General features: G+C 33.1%; 1 protein-coding gene across 2 annotated transcripts in view; it reads left to right on the top strand.

Moving 5' to 3' along the window:
* Positions 1-18666, top strand: part of LOC122630445 (mucin-3A) — an 87941-nt gene extending 69275 nt beyond the window's left edge. The window contains exons 3-7 of one of the 2 annotated variants that reach the window (XM_043814937.1): positions 431-471; positions 12469-12622; positions 12712-12759; positions 12950-13065; positions 13230-18666. In XM_043814937.1, coding sequence (XP_043670872.1) covers positions 431-471; positions 12469-12622; positions 12712-12759; positions 12950-13065; positions 13230-18077 — 5207 coding nt within the window. In that variant the 3' untranslated portion in view covers positions 18078-18666. The remainder of the gene's footprint in view (positions 1-430; positions 472-12468; positions 12623-12711; positions 12760-12949; positions 13066-13229) is intronic. The other variant, XM_043814938.1, reaches the window with a different exon arrangement.
* Positions 18667-27178: the final 8512 nt, after the last annotated feature.

The following is a 27178-nucleotide window of genomic DNA, read 5'->3' as shown; positions in this document are numbered from 1 at the left end:
GAGGTAAAATTGAATTTCGTTTGAAAATTTGTCGATCGTTCTCGCTTTGGCTCGTGAACTAGCTCGTTGACCATCATGTCGAAGGGAGGAGGGAGTTGAAGGGCTCGAAAGGGAGACAACGCAAAAGGGATTATTAACGGTGGATCGTCGGTGGCAAAACGAGAACAATCCGGCATAGTTTCGTCACGCTTGGCTTTTCGGAATGGCCTCTCGGCAAAACGTCTATATACATATAGCTACATACATATATATATATATATATATATATATTTGTGTGAGTGTGTGTATGTATACGTATGCGTCCTGGCCCATAATGAATCCTTAAATTATACTCGTACGCGTCGCTGACCACAGAACAATCTAATTCCAACGTCGAAACAAAGACCCTTCTAATTAGTCCAACGTTAATTTACTCCGCTGTGTCTTTCAGGTGTCGCAGTTACGGTTCTGCCTGGCCATTGCGAGAGAAAGGTGAGCGTTTTCTGTTTTTATTCCTACGTCTCTTTCTTTCTGTCTTTCTTTCTTTTTTTTTCCAAATTCTCTTTCGTTTTTTTTTCTTCCTATGTCTTCTTTTTCTTCACTCTTATCTTTTCTTCTCTTCTGTCATCCAAAAATTCATCGTCTCGTTTTCTTTCATACATATTTTTTGTGGTACACATACATACATATATCGCGTACGTACATTTATTCTCTCTTATTCTCAAATATATATATATATATATATATATATATATATATACGCACACATATATATGTCTTAACCATTTTCTTGATTTCTCTCGTGAATTTTATCCTCACGATTTCGTTACGTCGATTTCGACGACCTCCTTTCTTTTACTACGCTATCTACTATTTTTTAAAATCTACCTTCCTCCCAACCCCTCTCTTTCCGTCTATCTACACAAAGTTCGTTAACTTTTTACAAGGTGCAATCTTTCAAAGATTCAAATTTCCCGCGCGTGCATTTTTTAAGCGAGTTAATTTGTTTCCTCGCGAAAAAAAAGAATTCCCTCTCTTTCTCCCTCTTTCTCTTTATCTCTCTCTATATCTCTCGGTGCGTACTTCTTCGACATCATTTTATATTACATATCTTCAACTTCTTATCTTTAATTCCCTACAGGGACGATCGTTAGGTTAAGTGCACATTATTATTAAATATCCTCGTGATAAGACGATATTATGAATTTGTAATATCGTACTGATCGTAATAACTTAAAAAATAAAAGAGAGAGAGAAAAAGAAAAAACGTCTTTCTCATCACTTTGCAGGATCACTTTCTCGCGTCTTTGTATTCTTTAAAGATACTTGGAGAAATTATTAATCGTTTTCCAAAAGGCTCGATTTAACGATCGTGGGAGCTATGTTTAATTCGTTGAAAAGTTTGCATTCAGTGATGAGGGTCGATCGATCGATTGAATCAATTTAAGTTTGCTCTTCTCTCGACTAGCTTGAAAATTGTTATGAAAGAGCCGTTTAAATTCATTAATTCGTATTCCTTCCTTATATTCATTTACAAGGCGGATCGAAAAAGTTTCTAGATGATTTTTAAAAACCGATTAATCTTTTTCAAAATGTTTTTATTTTTTGCGAATTGTAAAAAAGTTCCTAAGCTTGTAGTTTAACAATTAGTTAGCCTATAAAAAGTTCCGAAAAAGTGTAATTGATTTTTACTTATAAAATCGTTTACAAACTTTTGATCTAGACTCTTTAAAATGTCAATATAAATTATATTTTTATTTGCGTTCAATGATGTGGAACATCATATACGTTCGTTTCTAAAATACATTAAATTAACAAATATACACATGCACACACTTATATCTATGTTATCTCTTTTTATTTTATTTATCAAGTCTCTCCAATGATAATATTTACGTAATAACATTTGAAGACTATTTCATTTATTCAATTGCATGCAATATCATCACTAATATCAACCAAGCTAATTGCTAAGCTCGCTGATGTAATGCGATGAGATTAAATTAACCCATTTGCAACAGAGCGAATATCAATTCAGCAACTAGGTATACTCGTGTATGTAGAATATACAATCGTAGTTTATATTTATAGATAATGAAAATAATCACAAGCATAGAGAGAAATCCTATATGGTAGAGCTTTTCTCAATGCCATTATAAATTCTTGTGTTTCGTATTTGTGAATAAAAATATCTTTCTAAAGATCGATTCATTTAAATATATAATTTTAATGTAAGATATAATATATTTCTATTTTTTACAAAAATATCTAATTAATCATTAGCAATTTATTTATTCATTCGCTTCTAGATATGTAAATATAAATATTAATTTTCGATTCTACAAAACAAATTTAATATACAAAAAGTTTATATTTTTTAAATATAATAATTCTTCAGATTCCTCTAATTTTATTCGTTAACATGGACGAAATAAAATAAGATAGGATTTGATTAAATAAAAGGACAATAATATTGGTATCGATCTTAATATGATTTGAATACGTTCTTTCGCAAAAATTACATTCATTTTAAATATTAACACGATATAACTTTTTTTGGAAATATTTTCATCCAAATTTTCATTCATCAAAATTATGATTGCAATTATTTATCTTGAATATATCTTACGTCGTTAGAGAAAAAACGAAGAGAAAAGTGGATAGGATACATTTACGTATATACATATTGTACGATTTGTATAATTAAATTTTGCTATACGTAGTACCTTTAAATTCAATGCAATTCCAATGAATAAAGTGAATTGAAATTCTGCGAACGAACAGAGCTCATAGGTAACTGCGTTTTCGAGAAAAGCTTTTGACCATACATTTCACTCGACTATTCCCATGAATAATCTAGAAATTGAAAACACTGTGTTATTGTGTTATGGTTCGTCGATAGTTAAAATTATTATAAATACCTGTAACTATATTAAAAAAAAATAAATAAGAAAAAGAGAAATTATATTTAGCTATTATATTATTTTAATATTACAAATAATACAATTTTTAAGTTTCTCAAATAATTGATCTACATATTTTTTTGCAAGATAAAAAATGAACAACAAAGATATACAATAACGATTTGATGAGTAATTTTTACTAGTTATAAAATAAATTTTTTTTTCTTTATCATTGAACTCATTGTATATTTATTTATTTTTTTCATAATATGTTTTTATTAAATAAAAAAAGTATAATTAATGACTGGACATGTCGCGAATGGAAATTAATCGGATTTCATTATGTCGGCTCTCGAAAGTATGTTTCTATGTTATACGCTCACGTTTTCGCGATTCATGATTATAATCGAGCTAAGTTTTTCAAAAGTTGGAGCTCGATCACGCGAATATTTTCGTTGGCCATAGAGAGATTATCGTTCGGAAGTCAAGCGTTAAATTAGTCTCGATCAAAAGTTTGCCGATCGCCATCAACGACAATGCTAACGTAACTTCTCGAGTTTTTACGACGTTATTATAACAAGATGACGAAGAATTTAATGATCCTTTTTAGCCACCAATAAAAATTTTCTATTAGAAAACAGTATTGACAGTTTTGAAAAAAGATAAAAATTTATTTTTAAAAGTCGAATAAATATTTCCAACATTTCGAATGATATTTCGTATTTTATCATTAAGCTTATACGAATTTTTTCTCTCTTTCTCTTTTTCTTTTCATTTTCTATATCATCATAATATTGATCAATACACAATGTATTAAAATAATTTTTGCAATAATAATAAGTTGGATACTGATTAGTAAAACACAAAATTGTATTGTAAATTTCTATGATAATTGTAATATTGTTTAATTGAATCGTTCGATTAATATCGCACAATTATGGAACAAATATTAAGATAATAAAGAATATCTTTGATTATTAACATTTTCGTTTTAAATTAGCCATTTGCATGAACAATTGAAATTTGTTAATTAAACTCATCAACATAGAATATTCTTATACGAGCAGATTTGAACGTTACATCGTTACAATCTAGAAAGCTCGTTTGAAACGTTGATTTCGTTGGCAGATAAATTACTTTATTAATCTCATAAATGTCCTCTTGTACGACTTTTCTCTCTCTATCTCTCTTTCTGTCTCTTTTTGCACGAAAACAAGTCTATTTTTAATTCGCAGGTATTTCGTCATTTCAACGACACGTAACGCAATTACAAAGGATAATTAACGTTCTTTGTATTTGAACATTTAACACGTGTACATCAGTTAAAACGTGTAAATAATAAATAAATAAACTGCTCGAACGTGCGTACGCAAAAGGATGTAATTATATTTGATAACTAATCGATGGAAAACGAATTCATTCGTTATTTTTTATTTCGCGTAATTGGAAATTGACAAAATATAAAAAAATTTTTTCAATCGTAAGTCCATAATAATATAAAATATATAAATTTCTATAAATTCAGCAATAAATCAAAATTTGTTCCTTTGTATGAACGACACGTCGTCGTCGTCGTGGAATGTTAATATGTCGTTCACACGACAGTGACAAGTGAGAACCCGTTTAACTTGTTGAAAGCATGTCGTTAAAGAGATTGACTCGTACTCCTGAAATTAAATCACGGTTGCTTTCTTCTATGGCGACAGGAGTTCTACCGAAGTTAGAAAAATTATCATTATTGTTATTGTTATTATTTATATAAAATGTAATATATAAATTTACACAGAACAAGTATATATACATTTTTTCTTTTTCTGATAAAATAACGATGGTAATAACATAACATATATAATATTAACGTACATATTATTTTTCTTTTCTAATTCAAATCGTTTTTTAAATGAGTCTTTTCGCTTGTGAAAAATAAATATTGATATATTATTATATAAAACTATATCGTATTAATGATTAACGACGTTAAATATCGTCGCGTTTAATTATCCTTAATGAAATAATTAAAAAGGAAAAAGATAAGAAGGGAAAAGTAAGGAAAAAGATAGAAACAAATATATTCATATTTTTCGAGAAGGAAAAGATCTTGTAGAATGAGATAGAAGGAAATAGAAAAGATGGTTTTGCGAGAGACGGGAATCGCCTGCTCGACAAATTCCTTGAGTTTATCGAGGCCGAAAACGAAGCACGGATGACTATCGACTATCTTAAGCGGTTCCTGCGCGTACGTATGTATTATCTCAGAAGCGAAGCGTCGGGCTTCCGGTCGAGTGCATCAGATTGGGAAGACAATGGGATATCCCATGATGCAACGGTATTATGGAACAGAGGAGGTCGACCTCTTTATTTCTCTTTCTCTTTCTTTCTCCCTCTCTCTATCTTTTTCTGTCTTTTTCTCTATCTTTTTCTCTGTCTTTTTCTCTGTCTTTTCTCGTTTATCGTTCTAAAGATATACAAACGCGTGTAAGAGAGATGGGAGAAAAAGAGAGAGAGAGAGAGAAAGCAAGAAAGTACCATTGTACCACGAACAAACGTTCGAGACTGTTTCAAGGATGGAAATTCCTTGGATACGTCACGTACAGTTTAAAGTTTAAGAAAACGAGGAGAAGATGTCTCGTAACGACGGCCAATGCAAATACTCAAAGCTAGTACGCGGTAATAATGCACCAACTTGAAAAACTGTCTTTCGTATTTCTTTCTCTCTTTCTTTATCTATTTCACTATCTCTCTCTCTCTCTCTCTCTCTCTCTCTCTCTCTATATATATATATATATATATATATATATATATATATATATCTTTCTCTCGTGCTTCGTTAAATATTATAGTCCAATCCATTTTTTTCTCATGACATTTTATGACATTATTACATAGTAGTTGATTTCTTATTTGATTTTTACATTAATTTCTAATTACAATTTTTTGCTTCTTTCTTTTTTCATTCCTATCTTTTTGTCTTTTACTTTGTCCTTTTCCCTTCTCTTTCTTTCTCCCTTTTTTTTTCTATCACTTTTTTAAAGTTTCCATCTTTATATCTGTTTTCAGTATTACTCCGTATCATACTTTATTATTTATTACAAATCGATCCAATAAAAATTGTATGTTTCTCACTCTTTTATCTGGCAGTTCAAGTATTTTCTCGTTTTATTTCAATTTTTCTTCTTAACATCCTTGTTTTCAGAACATTCTGTTGTTGCGAATTCAATACGACACTATTCGTGTGCAAGCTGATATCGAAGATTAGTTTTGTCATGGTAGATAGAGAAAGAGAAATAGAGAGAGGAAAAGAGAGAAACAGAGAGAGAGAGAGAGAAACAGACAGAGAGAGAGAGAGAGAGAGAGAGAGAGAGAGAGAGATACGGGCACGAGAATTCGCTTGGGAAAGGAATCGCTGGAAAATCGTGGAAACTCGCTTGGAACGCGGTATCGAACAAGCGATGCGACCTATCTAGTTATATGTGTATGTATATTTGTGAGTGCGTGCATATATATGTATACATATTTACGAGAAAACATATACTAGTGACGAACGGGAGAATGAATTATTATCGACGCTTCGTTGACGCACGAATGCGTAGATCTGTCCTTGTTTTGAAACTTCGAACATGTTTGGATATACTCGATGATTATGATCGATCGATTAAATAACAAGATGACTGATGACTTTTCGTTGAAACTTCATTAATTCAACGACTTGCTTAATTATCGATATTTATGTTTGTTCTTATCGTTTGTTCAACATTACTGAAATAATTGAACGATCGAATAATACTGAATATGGAAAACATGAAAAAAGATTAATGAAAGAATAGTAAGTATTTTAATACCAAAGTGTTAAAGTGACAGCAACTTCGATAACAAATATTAGCGGAACAATTACGTTGCCGTTTTTGAATAAAGTGACAATAAACAAATTTAATCATATTATCAAGCAATTCTCTAGAGAAAGAGAGGAACAGCCATTCTCGTAATTTCGATCACGCATGCCATTCATAACTAGACATTCATAATTAGAAGATAGGTTTATTTGTAGATTCCTATTCGACCGAAGTTATACAAGTTCTTCCTTTATCGTCCTCCCATAAACGATAATTAGAAAAATTATGGAATACCGAAGTGTCATCGAGTTGCTTTCCGGCTTTGTGCGAATAGTTCGAATTTTTTATTAAACGTGCATACCGTACCGCGTTAAATGATAAACGAGAAATTCATTTTCGTGATCGTAATTTTTTTTCTCTCATTTATATTCCTCTCTTTGAATACATATTTTTTATAATCCTCAGTACAACGTGCATATCATTACTTGTTTTTTAACTTCAAATCTAAAGCTCGATATTTCATCCATTTTTCATTCATTTTATTAAAAAAAAAAAAAAAAAAAAAAAAAAAAAAACAGCAAGAGAGAGAGTGTGTGTGAATGTGCGTGTTTATTAATTAAACAATGAATATATCATTATTGATAAGTTTTAAATATTTCAAAGTTTAAATATGTTCAAAGTGTAATAATTATATTATATATTATTACAAATTAACATACCTTTGATAATTCGTTTGAATAATTTTGATTAGCTAATCAGTTAATAATAATACATATATATTTCTTTCCGATTTGTTTGTTTATTAAGTTAAATAATTAATAATATTGCATGAAAATCTCTGCATATATTTCTTGATAACATAAACAAATAATTAAAATACAATGAATATAAAGAGCAAGCTGATTCAAGGTATTTCGATATTAATATTTATGTGAATATAATTATAGATGTATTCTTTGTATGTAGAGATAACGTAGAGATAATTGTTTTAAAAAAATGATCTCTTTTCTATATAATTTCGTAGCGTTCGAAATATTAAATTGCTACGTTATTGCTTGAGAAACGTAATAATAATTAAATAAGTATAATGAACACGGAGCTGGTAAATTCGAGTCGAAAATTTTCTAACAAGAAATTTAATAATTGTAATTCGATGATAGAGCTCGCTTTCAAAAAGACACGAGTAATTGAGAAATAAACGAAGGGATGAATATTAAAAGGTTTTCAAAGGATTCCTCGTTCTCTAACGATTCTCCTAATGACTTCTTTCTCGTCTTCTCTTCCTTTCGCGACATTCGAATTAATGTGTAAAATTAACGAGTCCACGAGACGATAACGAGTTTCACCGAGTCAAAGATAAAAGTAAAAGAACTGTTGGTTATTCTTAGATACGCACTTCGAGAAAGAAAGAAGAAGGAGAGAGAGAAAGAGAGAGAGAGAGAGACAAAATTTATGTCTTGACTGTACAGAGTTAACGATATTGAAAATTTACAATCCTCGTATATCTATATCATCATTTGTCATAAAAATTAAAAACGATTTTAGTTACGTTATCAAAGATGAATGAAATATAAAAGAAAGAAATAAATTATACATAATACACAGGATACACACAATATGTGCAAAGAAGATAACATTGGTATAAATTTTTATTTATTTTTATATAAAAAAAAACACACACACAGAGAAAAAGGGAGAGAAAAAAGAGAGAAAAATAAAAACAGCAAAGAGATAAGAGATAGTACAAAATAATAAAGAAAAATAACAAATGCAATTTTAAATCTAATAAACGGGAGAAGAAAAAAAGAGATATAGATATGTAGCTGAGAGAGAGAAAAAAGAAAGAGAAGAGAGAGAAACTTTGGTAGACAGATAAATGAAATGTAGAATCAAAGGTGAAATTAATTATTTCTTTCGTAAACACACAAAACAAGGGAGAGAGACAGAGAGAGAGAGAGAGAGAGAGAGAGAGAGAGAATGCGTAGCCAACAAATTAATAGAAAAAGCGAGTTGAAAGAGCGTTTGCACTTACGTAAATACTGCGTTAAATATGTCGGGTGTTTAATTATGTAAAATGAAGAGGGTGAATATGGTGCCCAAGGATGATAAAACATATCTCTCTCTCTCTCTCTCTCTCTCTCTCTCTCTCTCTCTCTCTCTCCTACTTTCTCACTCGCTTGTTCACTTCTAACCAACAAGATCCTATAACGCGTACTATATTTTGCTAATTATTATTATCCGTCTATTAAAGTTGGTTGGACAGTTAAAATTAATCACATCCTTAGCTCAGCCCATTTTAGGATAACACCAGCAACATCCTTGTCGTTCTAGCATGTGTCGGTTCTACCTTATCCGTAATTTGAGAAACTTCTGCAAAAGTTTAATCCTGTTTTCAAATAATTTAACAAAGATCCATTATTTACTTTGTTTATTTCGAATTACTTCTTCGTTCGTTCTCTTTTTTATCACACGATCATTTAGTACTTCAACGAAATGAAGAAATTGTTCGTTAAATGCGAACCACGGAAAGATTTTGATCCAATCGTTCGGATATATGTATACGTATATATGTATGTATGTATATATGTATTTATCTATTTATGTACGTATATATGTACGTAGTCATGTACGTACATATATATGTATGTATACATGCATCTAATGAGAATGAAAATGCATGAGAAAGGACGGTGAAATTTCGACGTCACGTTTTTTACAATCGAACGAACCTCATTATCGAACATCCATTTACTCGTTATTATTATAGTCTACACGCCTGGTAGGAAATTGTTTATTCGAAATACACTACGTTATAAATTCATTTACATGATCGTTCGAGAAGAAATTAGAGATTAATGAGTCGTAATAATATTGAAAATATATTATATTATTGTATAGTATTACGATAGATTGTCGTTTAAAATATTGTTAGAATTTTGTTCTTTCTTTGTTTTTTTTTCTTTTTTTTTTTGTTTTTAATCTTCTTGTTATCGTTAATACTAATTGATACGATCCTTTTCTGGCATATTTTTAGTTAGAATTTTTTTTTATGCAAGAGATATTACTGTAGGATTTTATTGCTTGTCCTTTTTCGTTTTCTACGCATATTTTTGACATAATTAACGAATGATACGGTCGATTGATTTTTAAAATATATTTTTTATGGTTTTTGTCTTCTCTTTTTTCTTTTACTTATTTATTTATTTTTTTGCTCTCTTTGATATTATTATTGTCCAACTGATATTGTATTTGTTCAAAACGATCACTTTTCGGTTAGAAATTTTCTATTTTTATCAATTCCTCCCTTAAAGCTTTTCACCAGCAGACCACTTGAAACTTCTCGGTACGCTCTTGCCAAATGCGTGTTCATAAATTCTCGACGTTTGCCGTTACGTAACTATTCGGATTTGTATCGAACATACCGGATTCAAATGTCGAATTCAACATGGAAATTTTCAAGTCCGGATTTCAAAAGAAAGAAGAAAAAAGATGATAAAAAAAAAAGAAAAGAAAAATCGAAAAAAACTGTCAGTTCGTTACGCAGAGCATTGATCGTTCATTCAATATCCATGATTAATAAATATAAAAAGAAAATTTGATCGAACGTGATATAGTTTTATCCAAAATTTTTTATTTCTCCTTTTCAACGAACAAAGATTGGAAGATATTCTTTTGTATTTTCATGAGAGAGAAAGAGACGGAGACAGAAAGAGAGAGAATTTCTATTTTTTATTTTTTATCATTATCATTTTCATATTACTTTAATTATTTACAAATTTAAGTAATTAAAAATGATCTATATGTACATGTGTAGAGAGAGGGAGAGAGAGAAAGAGAGAGAGACAGCTAATAAATCGTAATCTATATTATGATCTATATTATCGTATAACTTTGGTTATTGCATATAAATCCAAATGATTGAAAAAAGCAATTAAAAACTGTAGAATAATCTTTATTAATTAAAAAGAAATAAGTAAAAAAAAAAAATACAACAGGTTCTTTCTTTTTTCTTTCTTTCCTTTCTTTCTTTCTTTCTTTCTTTCTTTTGAACGATCTTTAAAGAACATTTTGTTCTTTTATTATTTGGATATGTACATATTAGATTGAATCGAGCAAACAAGAAAGATCAGAAAGTGTTCTGTAGTAAAAGAACAGAGAGAATAGAGTGTGATCGATACACCGATATTTGTTTCCTCGAACGAGAAGTCGTGCTACGTTACGCTGGTCTATTCACTACGAAACAAAACTCAATTATCGGATAAAAGGCGCTCGAGTAGTCGCGTGTTACGGAAAATTGAAAACTCACCGTCGCGTATCAATGACCGCCAGTTTATAACGTTTCTCGCACTACTGAATTTCTCGATATATATATATATATATATACACACACGCGCGCGCGCGCGCGCGCATATGTTTTATATAACATTTCAATTTTCACATCGTTTATTTATCTTCTAATTATAAAAATAATTAAAAATATGCTTACTCTCATTCATAAAAAAAAAAAAAGAATAAAATGATATCGTAATCGCGAGGAGTCATTTTTCGTAATTTAGTGACTACTTTTATTTTACATTTATACGCATATACGTATATGCGTATAAAATTATTAAAAAATATAAACGAGATGATTGAAAATCGATTTATTCCAACGTAAAAATTTCGTCTCGTTATCATTTTATAATATTTATTTAATTAACGAAATCTATAGAAGAAAAAGAAAAAAAAACCGATGAGATTAAATTTTACAAAATTTTGTAGAGTGGAATGAAAAGAAGAAAAGAAAGAAAAAGAAAGAAAAAGGAAGAAAAAAGAAATTAGATAACTGTATGGGTAAATGTATATCTACCATAGTTAATTATCATTGTTACGTTCGTTCGGATCGTATAAATCCAGGAACAAGAAAGGTGATGGTGATAGGAGTTTCTAAGGATTGGAGAAGTAGTAGGTATACGGTTAAATAGAAGTCACACCTCGCGTGAGAGAAAGAACAGAGAAAAGAGGAGGATGTTGTATCTCCTTTGGAAGGAAGTAACACCTACCGTAATTTCCTGGTCGCTGAGGTATGTGAGGGTAAAACACAAGAAGATACGATAGGACATGGTGTTCATTGCTTGTTTGCGTAACACCATCTATCCCGTTTCCTTCCCTGAGATGACGGTGACCTCGTTTGTGTTTACGATCAATTAGTTCTCTTTTAAAACAACCCGCCAAATTGTTTCTTTCCTTCGAAAAAGAGGAAGATGAAATATTTGGGATAACAAAAAATTGTAGAAAGACAGAGAAAGAGAAGGGTATCGTTTTATCTTTCGATATTTGATATGGACTTTAATTATTCCTAATCTAATCTACCTAACTTGCCAGTTTATGTACTGTCCAAACAGTTTCGTGATATATAAGGTGTACTTGGGATAAACGTAATACCAGCATATTCTCTGCTCTGAAAATAAAACAAACTGTGATGAGAAATTTATAACATGAAATTTAGAAAAAAAGTTTTCCTCGCTGATTCCCAATAATCGTATCTCACTGATATCCTTGATAATTTATAAATTTAACATAATCGACGATATTGAACATTCCCTCTTTGCAAGTGTGTCAATTTTTCTTTTCTTGTTTATCTCTCTCTCTCTCTCTCTCTCTCTTGTCTCTTCCACTATTTCTTTAATGTCACTATTTCGAAAATAGAGTATCGCTGTCGTTAATAAAAAGATTATATGAATAATTTGTAATTATAATGGACTATCATTTCTCAGGAGTCGCAGGATGAGGCAAAAGCGAGACTACCAGAGTTCCTGTCGGAATTGGATCTAGCGAGTCTCGAGGCTTCCGAGGAAGACGTCGAGGCATTGAAAAAGATTGCTAAGAGACTGGCACCAGAGAAGAATGGCGAGTACCAAGTCTATCAAGGTTTCAACATCGTCCCTTTAACATCCTGATTAACAAATCTCAGCACGTGTCTCATTGTTACTTACACTAAAACGCATTTCTTTTCCTAGTCTTCTTTGGGAACGAGGATCTTCTTAAGGAGTGGCTCAAAGGAGCGGGTATTTCGAAGAATGCATACTTTCTTCTCGTAGCATGTTGTCTTTACCTTCTCATAGTAATTAAACGTGTCCTATTCCACGTTCAATATAATCCTCTTCGTTCGATCCCCTTTTCGTAGAATCTACACTTAATAGCGACTCGAATCAACCATTCTAAGAATAAATATTGACTTTGGCGTATCTTATTTAGGTGTATCTGGACAACCGGGCGTTGACTTTCCAACCTTTACGACGATACCAGCAACTTCCTTCAGTTGTCGCGGATTGAAAGGTGGTTACTATGCTGATTTGGAAACGAATTGTCAAGTACGTTGCATGTGTCACTCTTAAGGTTCATACTTATTTGTGACCGACGGTGTCTTCTTTTATTTTATTCATTCTTTTCTTTTTTTACTTTTTTGTTTTTTTAATTTGATTACTATCCCACAGCGAAAAGGTTGTAAATTAACAATGATCCAACGTTCTTTCAGGTCTTTCACATCTGCGACAACGGACGTAAGATATCGTTTCTTTGCCCGAACGGTACCATCTTTCAGCAATCGCAATTGATTTGCGATTGGTGGTTCAAAGTCGATTGCAGTAAGTCGACGGAACTCTACGAGCAGAGTGCCGAACAGCTAGCCGAGGAAGAGAGAAAACGTACGGAAGAAAAGAAAATGAAATCCGAGTTCCATCGTACCGTCGATCATGAGGGACTCGATTATCATCAAGGTCAAGACAACTACGATGGCAGACAAAACGGTAGAACGAATCCGTTCGGTCAATCTGCGAGACCCAATCAGATTCAAGACAATACCGACGGTTTTAAATCTCAATTCAAACAGAGTAACGTTTTCGATCAAACAAATGGAAGATCCGGCAATCAATTTGCACAGAACTCCAATTCCAATGGTTTTCAAAGTAACGAACAAGATCTGGACGAGAATTTCAATCCAAAACCTAAACAAGGAGCAACCTTTAATTATCGAACGATAAATAGACAACAGAATCAACTGGTAGAGACTCAGAATGGTAAATACAATCAATATAATCCAAGCTACGAGGAGAAGTTTCAGGAAGGTACTCAGGACAATCAAGATCCATCTAACAACTCCCAGGATTATTATGGATCAGCTGGTACACAAAACGTAGCCCTACGTAACGAGAGACCTACCGGTAGGAATACGAAATCGAGAACGAGTTACGCCCGAAATTTAAATAATTTGAATTCGCCTACTCAAAAGTCTACGGCTGCTTACATGGAAACGACGACTTTTAGGACAACGACTTCGAGTCCTGTCAAAGAATTTCAACAGTTTGCCGAAAGCGCGGCTTTCGTATCCAATCGTGGCAATTATTACAACAACAATGCTGCTAATCGTCAATATTATTATCAATCTTACAACAATCAAGAATCAACCACGAAAGATTCAACAACGACGAAAGAAAAAACTAGTTCACCCGTGATCAGAACCAGATTCAGTATACCACCGTTCCCTGGTCCAACATTCGCACCAATTTACAAACCACGAACGACTACCATACCGAGTCACGAGACAACATTACAATATACTACAACAACCGAAAAGACTTTGGATAGTACGGATTACTACAGACAGCCTTATACAACGGAAACATCGTATGGTTTTGGCGGTGCCGTTGAAACCATTGCCACAACTAATCGTCCAGAAAGCGAGGATTATCAGACCAGTACGGAATCCATTTCCACTCCAGCGTTAAATGGAAATTATCAGGAAAACTCGGAAACACAAGCGGCTTATCGTAGCAACCTGGATTCGAATAATCCCGATCGAGAGACGTTTTCGAATTATTATCGAAGTAATAACGAATATAATAGGAATAAGGTGATCGAGGCTGATCAAGAGACGAGTTATACCACTACGAGATCTAACGTTAATACTGAAAATTATCGTGATTATACCGAAGACGTAGGAACGACGACAGCTTCTTCTATCGATTATTCGAACGACGTTCTCGAAAGGCAAAAGTCGACGGGTTCGGAGACAGAGTCGAAGATCGACGCGAAGGAATCTACGAGAAATTTGCCGAGTTACCGTGCTAACTCGATAAACTTGTCGACGGAAAAACCGTCGAGGAGTACTCAGCAGTATTCGCCAACAGGAAAGACTTTGAGTCCTTACGACACCAGTTTTACGTACAAACAGGGCAAAGTTATGTCAACGTTAGGTCCCTACATACCGTTCACGAAGAATTACATTCATTCCAGTACTTCGACCCCTACGACGGTGACGACCGCTAAACCGCCGGTATATACAGCGACGGTACCTAGTCTTACTTCTACCATAGCCAATTATCGCAATCCTAAGAACCTGATATCAAAGTCGAAACAATTTTTCTCTTCGTCGTCGACGAACAAGTTGAAAGGTAGTAGTTCGACTTATTTACCGGAATCTCGAACCACTTTGAGAATTGGCTCGACTTTAGAGAGCAGGCCTGCCAACGAGAGAGAACACGTACTCGATATGTTACATTCTCTCCAAGGTTTAGAAAACGACGTAAACACGTCCGGCAATTCTCGTACTAGTTTGTCGACAGCCTCCGGACCATCAACTTTACATTCGCTCGCTCTTTACTTTGCCACTGCCAGCGAAAACTTTGCCTCGAGAGAATCGACAGAGTCGAATACCGACCGTCCAGAAGGTACTGAGGAATCGTCGACGGAGAAAAGGGACGAGTCCACGGTGGAATTGCCGAAGAGTATACTTACCCAACAGACGGTCGAATCTTACGCTGAATTATTTAAACTGAACAACGCTCTCGAGATCAATGATACGAGAATAGAAGATTCCAACGAGTTCGAGAATTCCAATGACGATTTGGATCTTCAACAGAGCGAGGGTCCGGTAAACGGAGCAAATAAAACGAACGGAACGAAGCTTCGTGAGCTTGCCCAAGTATTCACACATGCTCTATCTGCCTACTTGCAAGATCCTGACACGTTCAAGAAGGTACTCACTGATATAAGGCCAACCGATCCAACCTGGACTACCGAAAGCGACCAGAGTGAAACCACCACTTCTTATCCGAGCACGGTAACCGAAGAATTTCCATCGGTTACCAAGGAGAAAGACGAGGTATTGGATTTCTCGGAGGACGTGAATGGAACGAGAAGACGAAAGCCAACGAGCGTATATCCGAGCGTGTATCAACCACCTTCCATCGCGATCACGAGCAGCACCTATAAGCCTTATTTGTCTCAACGTGACTACTACGGTTCGACCTTGCCACCTGTTCAGACTGCACGTCGTGACTTTTACACGACTGGATTCCCTGAAACGTATCGTCGCGATGTTTATAACTCAACTCTGTCGCCTGCTAGATCTATCGGCAGTGTTTCTCATTCAACCATTAATACCGTTCGACCTGTCGAAGACAACGGTTATCAAACGACAACATGGTTACCTCCTAAAACGCAAAACAGTTATTACACGACAACGGTAGCTCCTACGGAGGATACGCTTGATCAGACTACAACTTCTTCCTTGAACGATCTATCCAATAACAATGATTATTACGAATCCTCGACTCTGCCTGCTGACAATAACTTTGCTTACGCAGTAAACAACGCGTTCAATGTCGGCAACGACAATCGCATACCAGTCAGTAGTGCCGAATCGAGCGATCATAATGGATCGGTTAAAGACGATTATTTCCCAGTAGAATATAAATCTGGAGAGAATCAATTCGGCGATACTTCTAACTCTACCAAATTAGATCCTTACGGTAAACACGTGAAACCTCTTGGTGTTACACCGATACATAAAAATTATGTACCTTCCTCGACGCCAGCCTATTACCTACAATACGCACAAGATTCGCGTTTAGGTGGCAAGTCGGAAAGATTTGGTACGCCTCATTATTTCAAGCCTGAAGATAACAACAACGACGATGGATCACAAGTAGTCGAAGTATCGAACAGTATAATACCCAGTTCTACCACGTCGATACCGCCTAAAAGGATCAGCAATAGTCCATTTAGAATACGTTATTACGATTCGAGAATCCCGGATGAATCTCTTGTAACAGCTCGTAGTTCGTATCAGAACTTTAGAACTGGCCAGAATCGCGTCGAGGGTAACGTCAAGCAAACGGAAAAAACGACGGAGAGATCAGTGACGATGACATCGATATCATCGTCGAACGTTGGACTAGATCCGATAACGACTACGGTGATCGACTTTGATGACTCTTCTCACGTTACTACGGTCACTCGAAACGCTTCGAACAACAATCCGATTCAAAACAATACAGCTCCGAATATATTGAGCAACGATCATTGGACGTCCTCGCCTATGGTCACTCAACTTTGGGAAAGTACTGTTTTCATCGATCCTAAACGTATAAATCACGGTTTGGAGGATGATCCTTCCTCGAAGGAAGTTACTTCGAATGAATCATTTTCAACGTTGAAACCAACCCGTAGCAGTACATTCGAATCTCATAAGGATAAGATTTTTAACATAAATACCTATGACGATGCTACGAAATCGTCGATTACAAGCGAGGATATATCAACGCCTTGGCAATGGGGCTACAACAACAACGATGACTCGCCCACAACGTTTACTTTACTACCAAGTGTGTTCTCGGGTGAAAACACGGCTACCCCGACACCGATTTATACTACACGTTCTAGTATAACAACCACAATAACGTCTTCTGTAACATCAACCAACACCATACCCAAAGATAATACTTTGGTTTCCTTGTTACCATACACCGCTACAACTTCGAGTGCTTCAAACACTAGTGACAACGAGGTTGTCAAGGCTAAGAGGATCTTTGGTAAACTTAACGAAAGCAGTTCGGATACCTTGATGAAAGTGATGAAACAAGCTGACACCAATGAAACCGTCAGACAATTAGTTCTATTGTTGATCAATCATTGCAACGGACCGATGAACAAAACCATGGAGGAAGAGAAAGAACAATTGTTAAATGCTCTTTTAAGGATGCCGGTTAACAGGTTCTCCACAGAGGAGTCGCGTGAGATAGTAGCTGGTATCAACAAATTGACATTACCGATCGGTAGACGATCATCTTCAAGATCGAACGAACCTGATTCTAAAACGTCATCGACGACACCAAGATCGAACGAACCTTCGATCACGACATTCCGTAGTAGACAAGGTAGAAAATTTCGTACGACCACGGAAAATCCGTCAGTTTTCTCAAGAAGATCGGACGATCCGGATACGCAAGAAACGATTGACTCATTATCGGAAACGTCAGTGTCCGATAACAGAGCATTGGATCTTCTACGATCTCTTTATTCGGTAGCTGCTAAATGGGGTTGAAATTGAAGGTAGATCCTTCGAAAGAATTTTCGACAAAACGGAGGACGCTGGTGCGTTAAAACATGAACGCTCGTAATTATTTTTCGTTTTTCTTTTATTTTATTTATTTTTTTTTTTTTTTATTTCGACGAAGTAGGATTAATTATTTACTCAAAAAAAAAAGAAAGAAAGAAAGGAAAAAGTAAAAAGAAAAAAAAGAGAAACCAAGCAAAACATTTGACAGCATCGAAAGATGAAAGAAAAGAGAAAAAAAAAGAGAAGAGCAACTATGAACGAGAACTGTTTTGCTAAAAGGCGAGTAGACAAGTAGCAGTTCGATCGATAGTTTTTATTTATAGCCCCGTTATATAGAAAATAAGTATATACGATCTTTTAGCATTCCGCATTTCGTGATTGATCGGATTAACGCGCCGATGAAACGATATTAGAAGTTATAAGTCCCGGTTAAAGCCATTCGATGTAATCGATTTATTCAATTTCGGCTGTTGTCTGACAGTCGCGATAATGGAGATCGTTGAACGTATCTACCCGATTCATTCGTTTCGAACTTTAAAAAATTCTCTTCGAATTCTTTTTAGCGAATATTATATATATATGTAGTTATATATATATATATATATATATATATATATATATATAGAGAGAGAGAGAGAGAGAGAGATCACTTGCAATTGCCAGCTAAGACGATGTCGATTAAATATAGAACGTAAGTTTATATTAAAATGCATAGGTAGTAGCTCGTAGTAGCATTTTGTCATTGAAATTTTCAGAAAATTTAAATTCCTCTGATAGACTTTCAAAGAAGGGATCATCCGACCTTATTAATATCTTCTTCTATGTAAATCTATATTTAACACGTGTTTCTAATGAATTTCTAAATTACTATATAGTATTATAAGAACTTTTTGATCAAAAAAAAAATATAGCATGTCTCATCACTTTGCGAAATAGTAAAAGAAAAATATGAAAAAAAAAAAAAAAAAAAAATCATTTCTTTTTCCTTCGGGATTTGTGTCTCTCTCGTGTTATTGCGACCGTCCAAAAAGGGACGATCTTCGAGTGTGTTAGTTATATTATCGTACATACATATATATATGTGTGTGTATGTTTGTGTGTGTACATATTACATACTTACATACATATATAGAATAGGATTCTGAACGAACGATGCTTCGTTTTATGATCGTAAGAAAACCTAGCAAACGGTAAATCATCAACGATCTTCCTTATTTGATGGTAATCGCTTTCGTAAAATATTATATCCCTACGATGATTTATGTTTTACGATAGGAATTACATACGTGTGTGTATGCGTGTGTGTGTATGTATGCGTGCGCGTGTCTTGCGTTCTCCATTACGTCTGCACGTGAATCTATCCAAAAGATTTCCCACGCTTGAAAAAGAGATGACGCGTGTAGAAAATCTTTTTGAAAAAAAAAGAAACAAATCGAGAACGTTGACCAAAAAAAAAGATTATCGAGAATTAAAAAAAAAAATTAAATCACTTTTATCGTTTGAAATTTTAATATCGGATCGGATCGATTATCACATATATTTATCCATTTTTTATACGATCCGATACGCGATTTCGAGTTTAGTAAAGAATTATTCAATTCATTGGATCAACACATATATAGCAACGTTTTACATTATCCTAATGCATGACCTATTATATATATAAATATATATATATATATATGTATGTATATATATATATATATATATATATATATATATATATGTGTGTTATTTATTCCATACAATTTAGTAAATCGTTAAAATACGAATCGAATAATCTATATTTTACGATTCTGGTGTCGGTGAATCCCTTCCTTTTGTTTGGGTATTTCGGATATAATAATAACAACAACAACAACAATAATAATAATAGTAGTAGTAGTAATAATAGTAATAATATTATTATTATAATATTAATAATAAAATGATATATATGTATATGTATGTATGTATGTGTGTATGTCATACGCTACAATCCGAAAATATCCAAACGCAATAAACAGTATATAATTATAAATGTTCAGTACAAGTACCCGAACACATAGCGTTTAGATATGAGATTTTCTGTAAAATATGCTTGTACAGAATATGTGAATAAAACAAATTCAGGATTTTGTTAATACGATTGATTCAAGATAAATAAAAATAGAAAACACGTTGTAATCGTATTTCTTCGACGAAAAAAAGAAAAGAAAAAAAATTACGCAATATATACGAACCCTTTTCTTTTTTTGATCGATACAATATCAATTAAAAAATTAAAAAAGAAAAAGAGTTTATTAAATGTATTTTATTTTCGATTCCACGACAATGATAATCGTGTTTAAAGTTTCGTATAACAATATGCAAATGATTCTTATATCAATATTTAAACGAAATAAAATCCGAACCATTAGATACGACAAACAAACGCTTTGTAATCGACATTTTTTTCTCTATGATCGAAAAAAAAAATATTAAACAAAAAAGAAAACAAAGAAAAAAGAGAAAAAAATATTGAAAATACGTGTCAATTCGATTGGAATGAAGATCACGTTATGAAAGATTTCCTTCAAACGTGAATTATGTTTCGTAATCTGTTCGTTGGACCCGATGGATATCAATCAGCAACGCATCGTGCAGCACGGCGGCCAAGCATAAGTCGAAATATGTACTGAAAAGACAACACAAGAGACGTTAGATAGTGTTCCTTCATAGGAAATCCAAGAGGTCAGAGATCATCGGTGAGAGAAGCCTAATTAATATTCCTTAAGTACGTGAGCTTGTTGTTGTTCGTTCCACTAAGATCTTGAAGAGGTAGGTATCCAAGCGATAAAGGAGAAGGCCTTGCAAAATCATTTTCCTTTGGACGATCTTGAGGTCGTCTTTACTTGTCTATCGCGCAATCTCAACCGATTGCCATTGCTTTATGATGAATGCGATCGTTTACTACCTTCAAATCCCACTACAACCGGGTTAAAGCTAAAGGCTATCACGATGAAATGTACATCACATTGAAAGGTACATGAGTTAGAATTAGTCGGATATATAATGTGTAACCTAATAGAGACAATTTATAATAGATATTACGTAATGGCTTTTGTCATAATTTGAGTATAAGGACATCTAAATGGCAGGGCAGCTAAATATGATTGATTGAATATTTCTTTTCTTTTCTTTTTTTCTTTTTATTCTTTTTTTATTTTTTCATTATTTTTTTTTTTTTTTTTTTTTTATATTGAATCATAAATTAAAACGATTTAAGATATTCAAACGATGATCGTTTTTAGATATATTTCATGAAAATTTTTACCAATAGGTTTGTAGTTTCAATTCTTTGATACAAGAGTAACGGGTATTTAATAATTGTATAATATAAAAATAAAATTGGAATATTAATTTTTGTTAATATTACTAACTTATTTATATATGGGATATATAGATTTTTCATTTTTTCTACAGAATTATAATTAAATATAGGAACATATATCTTGATTAAATTATTATGATCTTATAATAATAATTAAAAAACAAAATTATACACATAGATTGCTATTTTAAAAAAGAGAAAAATGACGCAAAGTATCAATGTAAGTACTTACGTAGGAAAAAAATTGCTTAATCGTTGAAAAAAAGGCGAGAAAGGAAAAAGAAAAAGAAAGAGAGAGAGAGAGGTGTTTCTTTAATAATAATTATCGTGCTTGTAAGAATAAGTAGGATTCGTTAAAACGTTCGCTAATTAGCAACAGCTCTCGAAATCCGATCTCTTTCTCTCTTTTCCCGATAAGATTCAAGGTACCCCGTTGAGTATATCCTCGTTCCTGCGTTGCGAATCGGACAGACGGACGTCCGGAAAGAACACTATTAGAGCTCTCGACCTTTCGACCGAACGCATACTGTATTTAAATTAGCCCCTTGCGTTCCCGTGTATCCCGTCTTTGAAGATTATAAAGAAAGAGAAAGAAGAAGTAGAAAGAAAGAGTCGTTGCGATTGCGCAATTAAGAGAAAAGTGAGTAGCTAGCTCGATCGAGAGAGTTTGATAAGAAATTCTAAGAAACTTGAGCTCGTTCATTTCGATACATTAATGTTTGAATATATAAAGAATGAACCAAATTGATCGATTAAATGATTTTTAACGATCAATTACTCTTTCTCGAGACTCTTTGGATTGATTCTTTTTCTTATTTCTTTTTTCTTATTTCTTATTTTATTTCTTTTTCTCAGATTCTAAGGGATTTTCGTAGGTTATTGTTACATTTGTTGATTTAAATGTTAATAAAACAAAAAGAAAAATTAATTAGGATAATACATAGAAGCGGGTTGCAAATTCGAAACTTTCTATTTTTAAAAAGTAAATTAGCTACGTCTATTTATAGCAATACTTGTGATGCTGCTAATCGAATTTTACTTTGAACTTACTATCGGAGTTTTATAAAATAATCTTTCCAAACTCAACTAAACTAAACGTGACATCGGTTTGTGAGAAACATTACTTGCAACTTAATGAATACGATTTTCCATATAATATATATATATATATATATATATATATATATATATATCATCGTCTAGAAAAAAATAAATCTAGATATAATCGTCGTTTTATTTATAAAAATCGAACAAAGATAGCGATCGATGAGAGAGATATCTATATGAGAAAAGTTACAATTATAAATAAATAAAATTTGATTTAAGCGATATTCGAGGATTGTGTGTAGAAAAAGAGGAAAAAAGAAAAAAGAAGAACTTGATCGTCGCGTTATTCTTCCTCCGATTGTGTAAGAGGCCTCCAGAGAAAATACTCGCAAGGTCCGTCCAGGATGTGTCTCTCTTTTCGCCGAGAAAAAGCAAGCAAGCGAGCGAGCAAGCGAGCGAGCAAGCAAGCAAGCAAGTAAGCAAGCAAGCAGACATGAAGACGGTAGACGGTAGACGGTAAAAGGAGAGAGCGAGACAGAGAGATAGAGAGAGAAAGAAAGAAGATAAAAAGAGATGGAAAAAGAGAGAAAGAGATGGAGATAAAGCAACGTGCTCTCCTCTATAATCCTCCTCCGTGCTAAAGTCTCTTGGCCGCATCGATGCGCCGTATAAGAGACTCTCCTTTTTTTTCTCTATTTATCTCTCTCTCTCTCTCTCTCTCTCTCTCCTCCTCCTCTTCTCCTTCTCTTCTTCTTCTTCTTCTTCTTTTTCTTCTTTTTCTTCTTCTGCTTCTTCTTCTTCTTCTTCTTCTTCTCGGCACTACAATTATCTTCGCGCTCTACTGCTGAGGCGGTAAAAGGTCGGCACTGATGCAATCGACCACGATATACCCGCGGAGGAACACGCGCTTCGGTTACATCGGAGTTGGCCAATTCTTAGGGCACAATTAAGTTTAAGGCTACCACTTGCCTCCAAAGTAGAGGGAGACCGACCTACCTTCGAATTCGATCTCTCACCCTTTCTTTTCTCTTTCTCCCTCTTTCTTTCCCCCAACCTCCCATCCTTTTCTTTTTCTTTTTCTTATTCTTTCTCTATTGTTTTTTTTTCTTTTCTTTATTTTTTTCGTCTTCTTTTTTCTTTACTTTTTTTTTCTTCCTTCCTTCCTTCCTTCCTTCCTTCCTTCCTTCCTTCCTTCCTTTCTTTTTCCTTCCTTCTTTTTTATTTTCTCCCAAGAACTTAACAAAGGATTCATTATTGGATCTTTCCCTGGATCTACTATTTGTACCAATTTATAGAGAATTATTTTCTATTCTTCGAGTTCTTTCTTTATCGTGTCAAATAGGTACACTAACATCTTGGCGCATCAATTTTCCATTTATTTGGATTTCTTTTTTATATCTATTCTTCTCTTTTCTTTATTTCTTCGTTTTTCGCTAATTTTAAGCTAAAGAGCCATTCATTTTTTCTTTTATCTTTTTTAAGCATAGTATACATAAAAAGAGTTAGGTTTCTATATATGTTTCGAATTTCGGGCTAATTCGTAATTGTGTTTAATTGTACTTTAAGATTTTACTTTCGTTTGGATTTTTCTTTGATATCTATTCCTTTTATTTCCCTTGGTAATTTCGACGTTTTTATTAATTATAAACTACATTTATATTTTATTATTTTATCACGTATATTCTCTTTGATTCTTCGAAATTACAAAATTCGTGTAACCGAGGAATGAAATTAGTTGAAAATATGAAAAGTATACCGTAGAGAAAAAGATGGATTCTAGATAAAGATGCTTCGAAGAGGATTACGAAAGATAAACTAATGCGAGGTACATCATCGAGATAAAAGTGCGTTTGATGAAATCGATCGCGTCGGTTAGGTCTAAAAGAGGATATCTACGTGTCACGTCGGTCGGCTCGAGGACGAGTAAAAGACTCCGTAGTGGTTTGCTCGCACTTTTTACGGATAGATCGCACGCGTCTACGATTATTTCTTGCTGGTACCTAAACTAAGAAATTCCTTTTTTCTTATATATATATATATATTTTTTTCCCTTTCCTAATGAACATTAGTCCATTCTTGATACTTTCCAATCGAAGTAACATCACTTTCTAAGCTCACGTCTACTTCTCCTGTAATTATAGAAACGTAAAATTCTCAAAGGACTCAGAAGTATGAACTATGACGAAAACTTTTTATGTAATAATAATAACAATAATAACAACAACAACAATAAATAATACGTAATTAAATTTGAAAAGAAGAAGATAGTCGATTCTTTCTAAAGAACGATTATCTACCAAATGTGATAATAAAGAATCATTTAATCGTCCATTTGGTGACTTTGCATACAGTCAGTTATAGATACGCACGTGCATACACATACACGTACTAATTAGAAATTTGAAACGTTCGTAAAAGCTTGCTGACATTGTTATTAAATAATCTCGTTGCGATGCATCCTTCCTCTCTCGCGAGAAATGTCTGGCACACTTTCCATTAAAGTCATGTACAACATACGTATATACATATATAAACATACATATACATACATACATACATACATATATATATGTGCATGCGTAGATTCATAATAATCATAATAATGATGATGATCATCATCATTATCATTATCGTCATAATCTAACGTTCCAACCTGGCCAACATCATGAAAATCAGCTGTCTATTTTGCTGCCGTCGCGTCGTAGCTAACGAGCGCGATCTATAGAGGAATCCCAAAGAATCGGGGAGAAAGTCGAGACTTCTTCTTCTTCGTCTTCTTCGTCTCCGTTTTCTTCGTCTTCTTGTTTGGCGATAATAGGCCGGGGCAAACATGCACTCGAATGCATTGCTTGGATATATAACCTCGATCCTTTCTTTACCTATTCTCGATGTCTCTGGATCGCTACTAAACAGATCGATCTATGAAAAGATCTCCTCTCCACGAATGAATCGATAAAAGAACGATTTACGATTAGTTAAAATCGATTCGTTCAATTATTTTCTGATGGAGAAGTTTTGTGTCTCTAGATTTCATTCATCTATGACAGTAATAATAATATGTTATATGCAACTATGTTATATGTGATATAATAATTATTATGACATAACGTAAGATCAACAAACGACTCGGTTGAAAGAGCACTTGGATAGGTCGGTTCGTTCAATTATTTTCTAATGAAAAGTAATAATAATAATGATATGTTACACGTGTAGTAGTATATTATACGATATGATAATTATTATGATATAACATATTAGTGATCTATTTAATAATCTATTTATGAATGAATGATGGAATCGAATTAATTTGGAAAAGGAATTTTTATAGAAATATTTAAACATCTTTTGGAATGTGAATGATTTTTTTTTTTTTTCATTTAATTGTAAGTCAAAAGGTTCTGAATTTTTTTTAGTATATATGGTGAAATTAGTTATTTTAATTTTATATATATATATATTCTTTTTTATTAAAAAAATCATGCTTCATGCAAAATTTTTTAATTTAAAAATTTTTGAAATATTTAGCATTTATTCGAACGATAATGAAAATTAGTAAAAGGTCCTAATAGCAGTTCGTTTAAATTCACTGAGTATCTAATGATAAATGTGGATAGAATTAGATTTAGAACGATCGATATCTCGTAGAAATTTATTTGCAGTCTCTAACTTCTACGCTTTCAAACTTTCGAAAATTATAATTACAAAATTACAGTTCGTAATTTTAAAAATACATAACACAATTAATTGATATTCTAAATTTGTCATCGTACCTACAAGTGTTCTATGTAATTTTAATAAATTTTCGAATCTCATTATATCTATTAATAGTTTGAGAATACCTCGTTTCTTTTTTTTAATAAAGCGATTAGATCTTAAAGAGTATTACGAAAGTTCCTTCAGGGAGAATTTTTTTCTCGATAAAGATTACATAGTTACATACATACTTACATACATACCTACGTATGCTCCTTTATCACGACACTGTTGTTCTTCTTCTTTTTGTTCTTCCTCGATTCTCCCAGGATTTCGTGAAACTTCGTAATTGCGATAGTTCTCTTTCCAACTTGACGATGGTAAAACATCAAATTGTGTTTTTATCTCTTGGCTATCTATATAAAATAACATTCTCGAAATAATAACGACAATTTACATGTGTTTTTTAACGGGTCATTCGCACACTAGGATTACAGATGGAATAGAGTAAAGAGTAATATCTTGAAAGCAAAGTGCAATCGACTTTCCATCATATTATGAATTAGTTATGAAGACGAAGATGAGAGAGCTTATATTTAGACGATGATATATAATGGGGACTCTCATGGCACTCCCTTTTCTTGATACTTCCTTATACAACTACAAAATGAGGGTGGTGTTATAATTTTTTTTTAATAAAAGAAGTATAAATAAATAAATAAATAAATAAATCAGATAAAACATAAAAAAATAAACGAGAAATCAAAATATAATAAAACGATAAAAAATTCTTAGCGTTCATTAGAAAGTATCTAATATGCAAGATTTTATTTTTTATTAACGAAAGGACGAACATAACGAAGCGTACCAGTTATTATTTCGAATCATTCGATATGCGTTTAATCTTTTAATAATTACACCTACGTGTCCTACGAAACTAATGAAGAATATATTCTACAAAAAATCACGTACACCCAACACGAAACTAATTATC

Source organism: Vespula pensylvanica, chromosome 7, assembly GCF_014466175.1.
Source record: "Vespula pensylvanica isolate Volc-1 chromosome 7, ASM1446617v1, whole genome shotgun sequence".
Classification (NCBI taxonomy): Eukaryota; Metazoa; Arthropoda; class Insecta; order Hymenoptera; family Vespidae; genus Vespula; species Vespula pensylvanica.
This window is presented reverse-complemented; position numbering and strand designations above follow the sequence as displayed.